The sequence below is a fragment of the Podarcis raffonei genome, chromosome 17 (genome assembly GCF_027172205.1).
Source record: "Podarcis raffonei isolate rPodRaf1 chromosome 17, rPodRaf1.pri, whole genome shotgun sequence".
In the NCBI taxonomy this organism is placed as follows: domain Eukaryota; kingdom Metazoa; phylum Chordata; class Lepidosauria; order Squamata; family Lacertidae; genus Podarcis; species Podarcis raffonei.
Window position 1 is genome coordinate 22,867,858 of NC_070618.1, and position 13,510 is coordinate 22,881,367.

At 44.4% G+C, this 13,510-nt stretch overlaps 1 protein-coding gene across 1 annotated transcript in view; it reads left to right on the forward strand.

Moving 5' to 3' along the window:
- The window catches only part of SVEP1 (sushi, von Willebrand factor type A, EGF and pentraxin domain containing 1), a 128,201-nt gene that overhangs the window by 61,060 nt on the left and 53,631 nt on the right, over nt 1–13,510 (forward strand). The window contains exons 18-25 of the mRNA XM_053372176.1: nt 727–888; nt 1,782–1,943; nt 4,048–4,139; nt 5,456–5,549; nt 6,975–7,088; nt 11,132–11,245; nt 12,032–12,233; nt 12,898–13,055. Of these exons, the coding sequence (XP_053228151.1) occupies nt 727–888; nt 1,782–1,943; nt 4,048–4,139; nt 5,456–5,549; nt 6,975–7,088; nt 11,132–11,245; nt 12,032–12,233; nt 12,898–13,055 (1,098 nt within the window). The remainder of the gene's footprint in view (nt 1–726; nt 889–1,781; nt 1,944–4,047; nt 4,140–5,455; nt 5,550–6,974; nt 7,089–11,131; nt 11,246–12,031; nt 12,234–12,897; nt 13,056–13,510) is intronic.

The window sequence follows — 13,510 nt, forward strand, 5'->3', positions numbered from 1 at the left end:
TCTGCCAGCGACTGAGCAGCCACGAAGTGAGGGGCTGTCCAGCCAGGAAAGGTTTAACCAGGCCACCTAGCCAGGAGTGGCGGCAACTTACGCACGAGCAACCCCATAACCATTACAGGCTCCTTGGGTTATTGGCTGTTGTCCTTGATGCATATTTGAAGCTAAAGGTAAAGGTACCCCTGCCCGTACGGGCCAGTCTTGACAGACTCTAGGGTTGTGCGCTCATCTCACTCTAGAGGCCGGGAGCCAGCGCTGTCCGCAGACACTTCCGGGTCACGTGGCCAGCGTGACAAGCTGCATCTGGTGAGCCAGCGCAGCACACGGAACGCCGTTTACCTTCCCGCTAGTAAGCAGTCCCTATTTATCTACTTGCACCCGAGGGTGCTTTCGAACTGCTAGGTTGGCAGGCGCTGGGACCGAGCAACGGGAGCGCACCCCACCGCGGGGATTCGAACCGCCGACCTTTCGATCGGCAAGTCCTAGGCACTGAGGCTTTAACCCACAGCGCCACCCGCGCCCCTAAGATGGAAGGAGGGACGCACGGAAAAACCCGACCCAGGAGCGGCAGCTCGCCTGCCCGCACGCTCTCGGATCGATCGATCGCTCGCTCGCTCGCCAGATAGCAAGATCGCCCGCATGCCCGCTGGCTCCCCGGCCAGGCAGACAAAAGCTAGATATTGAAGCTAGATATTGCTTAATTCTGGTGTATTGTTCTTCCCTAATTAGCTGAGTGCAAACCGGGAACCTATTCTCCAAATGGCCTTGAGATCTGCGAATCATGTCCTCTTGGCAAATATCAGCCTGTAACTGGATCTAAGCACTGCATTCCTTGCCCAGAAAGCATGTCAACAGTCAAAAGAGGAGCTGTGGATATATCAGCATGTGGAGGTTTGCGAAATTCAAATTCCGGGAAATAGCATGTTGCTAAACCCTATGCAGTACAACTTTCCTGATCTCTGAATAATATTTTTGAGTAGCAGCATGCGTTGTATCTTTCTTTTATACTCTGCTTGTTGATCCTTTAACTTTATGAAGAAAGGAAAAGACAAGGTTGAACTGAACCCATGGCTTTGAGGTACAGAAATAATCTCTTTGGGGACAATTTTCCTCCATTGACAAATATTCCATAGTGATTTCTAATAGTTAACACCGATCACAGATCACTCCTGTCCATCACTGATGTCTTTATTCACTTTTTACATTTTTTAAAAAACACACAACTTGGGGAAAACTTAGCATTTCATATACTGCCTTCCAGGCCTGCACAAATCGTGACTACATCACCCAAGTAAGGTAACCAATTAGGAGTCTGATCTGCCTCCTGTTTTTGCAGCCTAGATCTCAGCAGAAGTTAATAAAAGGTGCCAGATGTCTAGTCTGGCCTTGAATTCTCAATATCCTCCTCTTGTTCCATCTTGAGAAAAAGGGTCTCCAGTATTTTGTGTAAAAAACAACAACACCTATTTACAAAGACAGTACAGTGGTACCTCTGGTTGTGAACAGGATCCATTCTGGAGGCCTGTTCACAACATGAAAAGAGCGCAACCCACAGCGGTACATCTGCACATGCACGGGTTGCGATTCGCCACTTCTGCGCATGCTGATGATGTCATTTAGCACTTCTGCGCATGCGCGAGTGTTGAAACCCAGAAGTTACCCTTTCCAACACTTCTGGGTCACCGCGGGACGTAACCTGAAAGAACGTAACATGAAGCAAACGTAACATGAGGTATGACTGTATAGTATTCGTTGAAATAGGTTTTTTTCCCCCCACTTTGCAGTACCTTGTCCATCTGGAGAATTCTCTCGCTCTGGTTTAATGCCCTGCCACCCTTGTCCCAGGGACTATTATCAGCCTGACCCCGGAAAGTCCTATTGCCTGTCTTGCCCATTTTATGGGACTACTACCGTGATCGGCGCCAGGTCTATAGCGGACTGTTCAAGTAAGTTATTTTCTTTGAAGAATATGAAAAACTGGCAGTAGGGTTAATGGTCAAAGTTACATAGCAATTGTTAGGCATTCTAGGTCAAGACTTGCCAAAAGAGGGACAGTAACTCTTTATGTATGCTACAACTGCGGCTAGGATACTGCTAGCCCAAAGATGGAAGAATGATAGAGTACCAACATAAGAAGAATGGCAAGAAAAACTAATGGAATACACCAAAATGGCAAAACTAACTGAAAGAATACGAGACAAGGGCAATAGAGACTTCAGGAGAGATTGGGAACCATTTATGATGTACCGACAGAAATACTGTAAAGAAGTGAACTCACTAGCAGGTTTTGAGTAAACACAATCAACAAAATTAATATATTTGCAAGGATGCTGTAAAATATATGGAAAGTATAGCAACATTACAGGTTTAAGACATTAAAATTTAAGACATATCAAAGAATGCAGGAGAAGACATTAAAAATAAACCAGAAGAGGAAGTTGAGGGAAGTCGTAGGGGGGAGGGGAAAACTATCTTTTTCTTTATTTTTATTATATGATGTGATAATTGGATGTTTCAAATATAAAATCTAATAAAAAAAATTAAAAAGGTACATAGCACCATGCTTTTACTAATGGTTGTATCCAAGGGAAAGCTTGTTGCTGCCTTCACTGTCCTCTCATAGCAAGAAACTCCGTGTCACACTATGTGGAATGTTCCATCAGCACAAGCTTTCCACCTTGACAGATGGAACAGTTCCCCTTCTCTCCCTGGCATGCTGTTTAGGGGGTTATCCTGATACACACACCCTGGGCCAATTGTAGGTGGTGCACAGGGGGGAGAAGGAGGAAAACCTTGTTGTGCAACCATCAGACCTTGTGCAGGGCTTCTGCTGATGGGACTTCTTGCGTGAATCCCTCCCACTATACCCAGCACATAGGATGGACGCTATCAAATTCAGTTGTCCCACCATCCCGAAGGCCAAACAATCGGGTTTCTGGTTTGATAAGCTGGTCTCAAAAGTTGCAGCCTGTTTTCTTTCATGTGTGCTGGCGCTCCTTTTGTTCCTCCTATTCTCACTGCTACAAACATGGTCCATACATTCGCTGACATTCATCTGCAGTGGGCCTAAATATTTAAGAAAGATACTCAATTCAGTGATTTAAGAAAAATACTCAATTCAGTGATTTAATGGATAGAACTAGGGCAGGGTTTTCAAAACTTGGGTCTCCAGCTCTTTTTTTGAACTACAACTCCCATCTTCCTTAGCTAACTGAATCAGTGGTCAGGGATGATGGGAATTGTAGTCCCAAAACAGCTGGAGACCCAAGTTTGGGAAACCCTGAACTAGGGTCAGATTTACTGAGAAATCTAGTGGGAATTAAGACAGTTATAAGACCCATAGTTCCGACATGGTCGCTTCTTCCTTAGACATTGCCAAAGCTTTCTAGTGGAACAAGACCTGAAGACTGGTGTTAGCTCTCTAAGAACAAAGTTGCTGAGATGTTCAAACTGAAACGTTAGTGGGAGTTTGGGTCAAACTAGATGTGTTAGCAGCCGATCCAAGTGTTTAACAAGTTGTTTTTCCCCCCTGAAAACACATGGGTTGAGGGAAAGAGGCACGCAAGTGACAACAGAAACCTTTCTCCATCCTTAGCTTGCCCCCAGAAAGATGTTAGCCTGCAAGAAAAGTGTTTGGGGAGAGGTGTTGTGTGGAAGTGAGCAGCTAGTGTAAGGATGGGTGAGAATTCTGTTAAGTCCAAATATTCAAGCAAACAAAAACAAGACAGAATGGACTTGGGAATGAAGAACTGACAGATCATAAATAGAATTATCTAGCTGTATGTGTGGCAAGAAGCCGTCACATCTTGTGTGGCCCTAAACAACCAATAGTTCCATGCTCAAAGACAACAGAGTCTAGCTGAGGCACACATTTGTGGTTGTCAGGTTCACATGCTTCAGTTGACACTGTAATTGAATAGATCTATCTATATCTGCACAAATCAAGGCTGATTCTTTTTCCATTGCTGTATCATTGATTATGTCACAACCTTGACTCAGAGGACCTTGTCAGTGGAATTTTTACAGCTGCTTTCATTCAATCCTATTTAGGTTTTGGCTCTACTTTCTCTGCAGCAGAAGAGAGTGTAGCACTGCCAGTCTCCCCAGAAAACATCAGCAACAAATATCAAATCAGCAGCCAGGCAAGAACAAACGTCATAATTGTCTAAAGTTAGCATTAGTATTAAAAAATGAAAACATCTTGCATGCATACAGTATTTGTCTCTTGTAATATTATTGTTCTGTATTTCACTTCTGTCCCACCTTTTTCCGCCAAGGAACTAGAGGAAATAATATACCTTAAATTTTGCATGTTTGACATGTGGCTTCTAAATTGCTTTGGACCGGGGGTTTCTTGAAAAGTAGGATACGAATCTATAAATAAGAATAAAATATAAATACAATACAATACATGTCTCTTTCCCCTTTTATCCTCACGACAACTCTGAGATAGGTTAGACTGAGAGACAGGGTGTTATGTACTGAAGTTCTCACCCTGGGCCAGCAGGGGGATACTGTAGATAGATTTCACTCAGGTCCACATATGCAAATAAGGGATTGAAAATGACGTTCAGTGATTGGATAGTTACAGAAAATGGTTACTGTTGCGTTCTAGTGGAGCTCTATATAAGCAGGCTGGCTGAACCCTTCAGTTCAGTTCCATTCTGGCCTGTGAATAAACAAGAGCTGTTTGAAGAATCACTGTCTCGTCTGATATGTTCACCCACAACTTAACACAGTGAGTGGCCCACAGTTACCCAGTGAGATTCATGGTGAAGTGTAGTTTTGAACCCGAGTCTCACCAGTTCCTTTAACCTCTGTGCTGCACTGTCTTTACAATTTTGCATACAATTTACAGTTGCAGGAATGAGCCAAAACTCCTTGCCTTGTTTTTGTGTCAGTTTGCATGAGTGTCAAAATGTGTGGTCCCTTTTGAGGGTTTTTCAATACTCACTGCAGAAATGTGCTTTTTCAATAACATTGTTCTTGGTGCTGATGATGACGATGACTACTTTTCCTCCTCCTCCATTGTGCATCTTTCCCCATCACTGCCATCTAATCCCATTCGGTTGTGAAAACCGAATGGTGATTTTGCCACAGGTGTCTCAGTGCTGCATCTATCCATTACTAGAAGCTGCCAAAACTGTGCATGGGAAAAGCAGAACAGTTCTCCATATTCAATCCGTGTGTTCTGCAATTCAACCCAAGCAGTTGGGAATATTTCAAGCCATGGAAAATACTAAATTTAGCCCAAGACTCGATTTGGACAAAACCCTACAAACCTTCAAGCATATGATAGAATAATCTTATGTCACTTACTAGGACTTGACGTTTATTTAATTATTTAACTAGCCTAGCTTATACTTCTGGGGAGGGTAAACCAGTTTGTTGCTTTCAGGGTTCGCTTTGCTTGCATTTTGCTTCCTTAACAAACTGTGTTATTTCCATTGGCAAACAGGTATTCCATGAGTGTTTCCTGGAACCGTGCAAAAATGGTACTTGCAAGCATGTTGGAAGTGGGTACATCTGCATATGCTTCCCTGGATATGAAGGTAAACGATAGTGTCGACTGGCATCTTGTACAGCACATGGAGGGTTGGATCCAAATAATTGTGAGTGGGAGGAGAGAAAATGTATTAGGGGTTTTTTCCACCGTGAGCTCTTGCACCTGTGGCTCCAATACAACTGTTTGTGACTAACTCCTATGGAAAGCACTGAAGCTTGTTAGTAATGATTAACTTGATGCATCAGTATTAATAGGATGTGCAGCCTGCTCCTAAGGTTAGGGTCCCACCAAGTTCGTTGGTGCATATTCCCTAGTTACTGTGTGTAGCAGAGATGGAGAACCTGTGGCCCTACAGAATAGGGCTGGGCAATACCTGGTTTTCAGCATCACGATCTATCACCAGCTAAGCATCACACTATACTGATATATCACAATGTCTGAAATAAGGATCAAGCTATGTAGAGGCATTGGCTGGCTTCACAGTTTTCCCCACATTATGATTTTTGCCAGCGGCTGCTTTTGTGACTCGCTGCCCCCTGCAGGATGTAGGGGGGAGCTAAACCAGCAGAGTTAACATTGGAATTTTTGCATATCACACACACACACACACACACACACACACACACACACACACACACACACCATGATTCGAGATATATTGCCAGGTCAAAAATTATGAAACCGATATCACAATATGGACCTCAAACCAGTTTTGGATGATCTAACGCCCAACCCTACTCCAGATGTTGATGGACTACAGTTTGCATCATCTGACCATTGGACATGCTGGTCCAAACATGTAGAAGTTACCATGTTCCCCATCCCTGGTGTATAGGATTAAGTGACAACAAACTCAGTAGGAACCATTTCTGAAGGCTGCATGTCCTATAACTTTAGCTAGATGTCATTAATTGTTTTCATAGAACGTATTTTAATACTGTGTATTTACATTTAAGCAGCACTTCACTTAGCTAGAAACTTTTATTTATTTATTCACATTTCATTTAGGAGCTGCTTCCCCTGAAAGATTTTGAAGCAACTTAACAATCAAAACATGCATAGTAACCATTTCACATCCTGAACAGATACAAGATGGGGTTTAGAAACTCCACTTAAAAGTTGGAGTCGTTGAAAAAGGAGGGTCTTTAGTATAAGTCGTAAAGACAGCAAGTGTCCTGATATGGAAAAGGAATGGGGTACCGGGCTCTCCAGCCAATATATGGGTTGCTGGGGTGGGGAAAGGAGAGTAGAACAGAGGGGAAAGCCATTTTGCACAAGTAGAAGCCCTTGCAAAGGACATCTTCTGACAGACTCACGTGTTGAATCCCAACCTTTTTGTATGTACTTATTTATTTATTTATTTATTTGTGTTATATTCATTTGGAATTTTAGTTTGCTGTTTCTTCCCCTGCCCCTCCTTAGTAACCCCAATATATATTTTTCTTTTGTGTTCTTTTGGGTTGTGTTCTAGGCTTAAAATGTGAAACAGATATTGATGAGTGCAAGTCACACCCCTGTCTCAACAAAGGGATTTGCGAGGATGGCAATGCAACTTTCATTTGCCAGTGCCAGCCAGGCTATACAGGTGACAAATGATGAACTCAGGCGTCAACTCCAGGTTGCATACTTTTAAAAAAAGAAGAAAAAGCCAAATGTTGGTCATACTGGATTTCTCGTTTAAATTATTTGCCTTCTGTGGAATAAGTTAGTTAGTTGCAAGAAACTGGACCTTTTCAGTCAGCTGATGATAAAATAATCAGTACACTTTTTATGGTTGCGATGTAGAGGAATTTGATACAAAGGTGCATGTTTTAGAAGTTCTGATTATACCAAAAATGGCTTATTTAAGATGTCAGAGACTGCAATTCATACTTATCTTAAAGCTTGTCCCACTGATATGGTCCGTATACCCTGCTTTTTGCAACTTATAGATGGTTCCCATACGCTGGCAGCTTACAGAGAGAGGTCTGCTTAGCTTCAGTAACCAGACTGTGTCAAAAGCAGAAATAGCTGGGATTGTGCTGACAGTCTAAGATTTAGTACTTGTATTTATGGAGATAAAAATGCTGGTGGTAAGATCTAGGAGATTTATTTTAGAATTCAGTTTTTGTGAGCGTGTGAAACTGCCTTCTCCTGATTCAGGCCAATATCGTATTTTTCGCTCCATAGGGCGCACCGGACCATAGGGCGCACCTGGTTTTTAGCGGGGGGAAATCAAGACAATTGATGTGGGGATCCGTTTTGCAGCACAAGGCTAGGGTTAGGGGGGCTGAAGCGACGGAGCCCCAGACCAACCATCCCAAAGACATCTTCCCTCCAAATCGGGTTGACAAAACCAAGCGCTGCTTTGCAAGCGACACAATGTATGTCTGCACTGATCTTTTTGCCGTCTTAAGTCGTGTTTGTGTGTGAAAATTGACCCCAGTGCAGGTGGGGTAACAGCAGCCAGAATTTGGGGCTGCAAAGAGGAAGGAAACAGACCATGTGGGGAGCAGGATTTAAATCCACACTCACACACTTAAACCCCCCCCCCATAAACGCTGCTAATAAAATCCCCTAGCATTGCAGTGGGTTGGACTAGATGACCCTTGGGACCCCTTCCAACTCTACAATTCTATGATCGAAGTTGGACTTCTATGATTCTATGCTTCCCCTGTGACTGCTTCAAAGTTAAAAAAAAAGAAAGAGAGTCGGGAGATCCCATCACGCCTATTCCGCGTCTGCTTTCCCGGCTGCCTTCGCCGCCTCCCCCTGCAAAAAAGGGGCTGCTTCTTCTCCAGGAAGCCCCCTCCCCCAGCAGGCAGGGGCGACATGTTTTGGCACGTCCCTCGTCTCTCTCCCCCCCCCACCTCCGCCTCGCCTTCCGGGTTCACTCACTCCCTCCCCCGGCCGTTTCTGCGGTGGGTGCTGGCAGGGCTTTCTGCCGTTCCTTGCAAGAGCAATCCCCCCACAGTGGCAAGGGAGAGGGGCGGTGGAAGCGCGCGTCTACGTCGTCGTCAGGCAAGAGAGAGAGTGTGGCGCAGGGACAACAGCAGAGCGCGCGCTTCTTTCTGCCAGTCGCCGCCACCAGCAGAATTTACCCTCCTCCCCAGCGCGCTTTTTCGGCTGCAAAGTGGCAGAAGCCACTCTCTCGTCCCACCTCCGGCGGCTTTCCCACCTTTTTCGCCCGGGTCTCCCTCGCATTAGAGAGAAACACCTCAAGGCAACGAAGAATAAGCAGCAGCAGAAAGCAAGACCCAAGCGCGAGGCGCTCTTCAGGGCGCAGGTTTTCTGGCACGCGCGCTCCTTCTCGGCGTTCCCTTTTTTGCTGCTTTTCTCTTTTGAAGGCTGCCGCCGCCGCCAAGCCCACGGAGCCGATGGGCATCTGCTCAAGCTACCAGGCGGTGATGCTGCACTTCGTCTGCATAGCCGAGGAGTTCCCTCAGCCCACCCAGCCGGCCAAGCTGCCTCGGGGCAAGCTGCGCAGACCCCGCCAGGCGCACTTCAAGACGCAGCTCTCCCGGCTTCAGCAAAAGGAACCTGAAGCCTTTGGAGCACAGCCTAAGTTCCTGCTGCGCTCCAAAGGCTTCAGGCGGCTATCCCTGAAGCCTGGAGAGCGAGAGGGGTCGGTGCGCACTGACCCCTCTCGCTCTCCAGGCTTCAGTGAAAGCCTGCATTCGCTCCATGGGACGCACACACATTTCCCCTTCATTTTTGGAGGGGGAAAAGTGCGTCCTATAGGGCGAAAAATGCGGTACTTCCTGAATTCCTGATGCAGCGACCTTCTTAACACAAAATCAGATGGTCTCTTCAGTTGACTCTTCACTTGCTGAAACACCATACTTTGTTAGTCACTTGGTATAAAAGAATCTCAAGAGTGTCTTGATAAGATAAAATACAAACAGATAAAATCAATTAAGAACCAGAGAATTTAAAAACAGTGTGCAATCATAATAAAAATGATAAGAAATTCCTGAAATATTCTTCCAACAAAACAATAAAAAGTGCAAAAGTTCAGTATTCCCAGATTGTCAGACTTGGAACAGGCACTAGGAATAAATATGAGCAAGTTTTTACAGAGTAATTTGGCAAAAACAAAAACGAAAGTGGTCTAGGAAAATTAGGTCTAGCAAAAACTAAGAGTGTTCTGTTTTTTTATGCAAAAAAGGAGAACCACATTTAGGTTGTTTATTACTTTATGGCAGTGGTGGCCAAACTTGGCCCTCCAGCTGTTTTGGGACTAAACAGCTGTTTAGGGACTAAATTAAGAAATAAATGTATTTATATATTGCAACATTCCGTGTATAAGACGGAAAACTTTTAAAAATTGGGGGGAAATATAGTCTTATACATGGAAAAATACAGTACTCTATTAATGTTAGCTTTTCGATGTGCTTACAATAATTTTCCAAATAATCTACAAAACATTTCCAGTCTTTCTTAAATCTTTTTTTCATCTTGATTTCCAACTCTGTTTATCAATCCTGCCATTTCTACATATTCTATCAGTTTCATCTGCCATTTTGGGGGGGGGGTGTTAGGGGTATTGTTCCCTCTTACCATCTCTAGGCATATCCTATTCTAGCTGCTTCTAGTCTCCTTTTCTGTGGCTGTACCGGGGTGACGAAGCAAACAAACCCAACTGCCACTCAAGCTTGTCCCTGTAGCACTTAACTATAACTTAGCATGACATCTAGACTAGACCATCAACTCAAGCAAAATCCTCCTTGAGAAAATGAAAATGGAATTAAAGCTTTGCCTTGAAGAACTCGTGACAAACCAAGCCACGTAGTAGCGCATTGAGCCCATGCAATGTCCAGCAAGGAGCTCTAATTTGTACTGCAAAAAGAAAGGAGATTGTCAGATTCCTTAGCAGTACCGGAGAACAATAAATACCGTATTTTTCGCTCTATAGGATGCACCCGACCATAGGATGCACCTTGTTTTAGAGGGGGAGAACAAGGGGGGAAAATATTCTCCCCCTCTGCTCAGCGCCCCTTCAGCAAAGCAGCAGGAGAAACGGAGCCCCTTCCATTTCTCCTCCCACTTCGCTGAAGGGGCGCTGCGCAGCTCTCTCTCTCTGCTGAAGCCAGGAGATTCTTGCTCTCCCGGCTTCAGCAAAAGGAACCCGAAGCCTTCGGATCGCAGCGCGAGTTCCCGCTGCACTCCAAAGGCTTCAGGCGGCTATCCCTGAAGCCTGGAGAGCAAAAGGGGTTGGTGCGCACCGACCCCTCTCACTCTCCAGGCTTCGGCGAAAGTAACGCGTAGCCTCCAGAGCATGGAGGGAGCGCTCCCTCTGCGCTTCGGAGGCTTCGCGTTGCTATCGCTGAAGCCAAGGAGCCTGCATTTCCTCCATAGGACGCACACACATTTCCCCTTAATTTTTGGAGGGGGAAAAGTGCGTCCTATAGAGCGAAAAATACGGTAGTTCGTGCAATGTGGGTGTGCCACATGGCTCACTTTGAAACCTGGAAACTCATGCTGTGGGTGGAAAGCACACGAGGAACCACATAAGAAGTGGTAAATGAAACATAGAGACTCTGTGCAACCTGAATAGATTTTTAGAACGACCAGTTCAGTGTTTTTTAGGGTTGCCTCTTCCATGCGTCTGAACTGTTAACAATGCTCTGTAACCATTGTTGCTTGAAGGCTTGCAGTGTGAAGAAGAAGTAAATGAATGCAGTTCAAATCCATGTCTGAATGAAGCAGTCTGCATTGATGGTACCAACTCCTACCAGTGTCTGTGTGCAGAAGGATTCACGGGTAAATAACTGATTTGTTTGTATTAAGAGTTGCCAGCTTTTTATATTGTTCCTCTGCCTTTAACAGCAGCTTTCTATGCAGACATTAGCAGGAGAAAACGCCTGAAGGTGTAAGCTTCATCTTCTGACATGTGTTGTAAGAAGTACACCGGGCTATTTTTGTCATTGCTTGTTTAGAAGCACCACTACTACAGACGTTTCTGTTTAAATACAGCCTCAGTGTATTCTGTACTGATAGAATTGAGAGGATTTCAGCTTTTATTCACACAGTCTCTTAACGTTATAAACAGGAACTCTGTTACATGAAAAAGATGGGCAAAGGTTTTAAACATTAATATGCTAGCAAAATGTGTTGCTGCAACTCCTGAATAACTTCCCCCAGTGTGTTTTGCTGAGGAAAGGTACATTTGTTAGTATTGTGTTTAACGTAACCAATAAATCAATGTTGTTATTTTCATTTTCATTAAAATGAGGCTGCATTTTAAACTGCATTTTAACCTGTATTTTAAATTGGGCCCCCCTCCTATTATGTTTTTACTGTAATTTTACTGGTGTTAGCCGCCCTGAGCCCAGCTCTGGCCGGGGTGAGTGGGGTATAAATAATTTGCTGCTGCTGCTGTTGTTGTTGTTGTTGTTGTTGTTGTTGTTGTTTTCTGGAATATTCTTTAGTTTTTATTTCAGTTCTTTTAAATCTGTCAAAGTTCCTGAAATCTAGAAATTGCCCGATAAATACGTTATGCTCCTATTCCCCCGCCCCTAAGTTTCCTCTCTACACCTTTCTTCTCAGGTACTCACTGCGAAGCAGAGATAAATGAATGCCTTTCAAACCCCTGTTTAAACAAAGCTACCTGCGAGGATCGGGTCGGAGGTTTCTATTGCAAGTGTCCGTCTGGGTTTATTGGTACCCTCTGTGAAAAAAACATTAATGAATGTCTCAGCAGGCCTTGTGAAAATGGAGGCACCTGCAGTGATGCTATCAATGGCTACAGGTAAAAAGCGACAAGCGTTAGCTTCATCTACAGCACAGCTCTGTACGTGTTTTTCCCAGTAATAAGCCCTGCTGAGTTTAAGGGTGCTTACTCCCTAGTAGAGGGACGTGGGTGGTGCTGTGGGTTAAACCACAGAGCCTAGGACTTGCCAATCAGAAGGTCAGCGGTTCAAATCCCCGCGACGGGGTGAGCTCCCGTTGCTCGGTCCCTGCTCCTGCCAACCTAGCAGTTCGAAAGCACGTCAAAATAGCGAACTACAGTCATACCTTGTGTTGAGTTTGCTTCAGGTTGAGCGTTTTCAGGTTGCATCCCATGGCGACCTGGAAGTAACGGAATGGGTTACTTCCAGGTTCGCCGCTCGTGCATGCGCAGACGCTCAAAATGATGTCACATGCATGCGCAGAAGGATCTAATTGTGACACACGCAGACACGGGTTGCGTTCTGCTCAGGTTGCGAACGGGGCTCCGGAACGGATCCTGGTCGCAACCAGAGGTACCACTGTATTCATTTTGTTTTTTTCAAACTGGCCATCTGCTCAGGCTGCTTGGAACTCGTAGCACCAGTTTCCCCCTCTGCTTTGCTCCCTCATTTCACTTTTAACAACCAGGATTTTTGTTTTGCTGTACTAAAAGGTGCTTTTGGTTTTTTGTTTTTGGCCCACAGGTGCCACTGTGTCAGAGGATACACAGGACCGCAGTGTGAAGTGAACATAAATGAGTGTGACTCCAATCCCTGTGCAAACCAAGCGACTTGTGTGGATGCCTTGAACGCATACATTTGTAAATGTCCCCCTGGCTTTACAGGCAGCAAGTGTGAAACAGGTACACAGGACCAAAGTATCAGGAGAAGGAAGGCTTGGCAAAGCTTCATGGCAACGCTAGTGCAGTTTTGAACTGATACCAGACGGCTGCTGTGAATGTAGGAGATTTTGCAGTGTTCATGATCATAATGATTTAAATACCAAATCCAATCCCATTTAAAAGAGAAAACGAAAGGATATATGATTTCTGACGTGATTGAGAATCGCAGAGCCAGAGACAAGAAATTAGAGTGTTAAAATCAAGATGTGGAAATATGGAAATAACAACCAGAGGCAGGATTGAGATTTGGAGTTATGCTTCAAGGACCAGACTATGGGAAGTCAGAAAAATTAATAATTACAATTTGGAAGATAATTCGACCTTTTTTATTTGTTTTTTATTTTTATTGGATTATGATTTGATATGTTACTTGGATATTTTTTATTGGAAAATTAATAAAAATGATTTAACCAAAA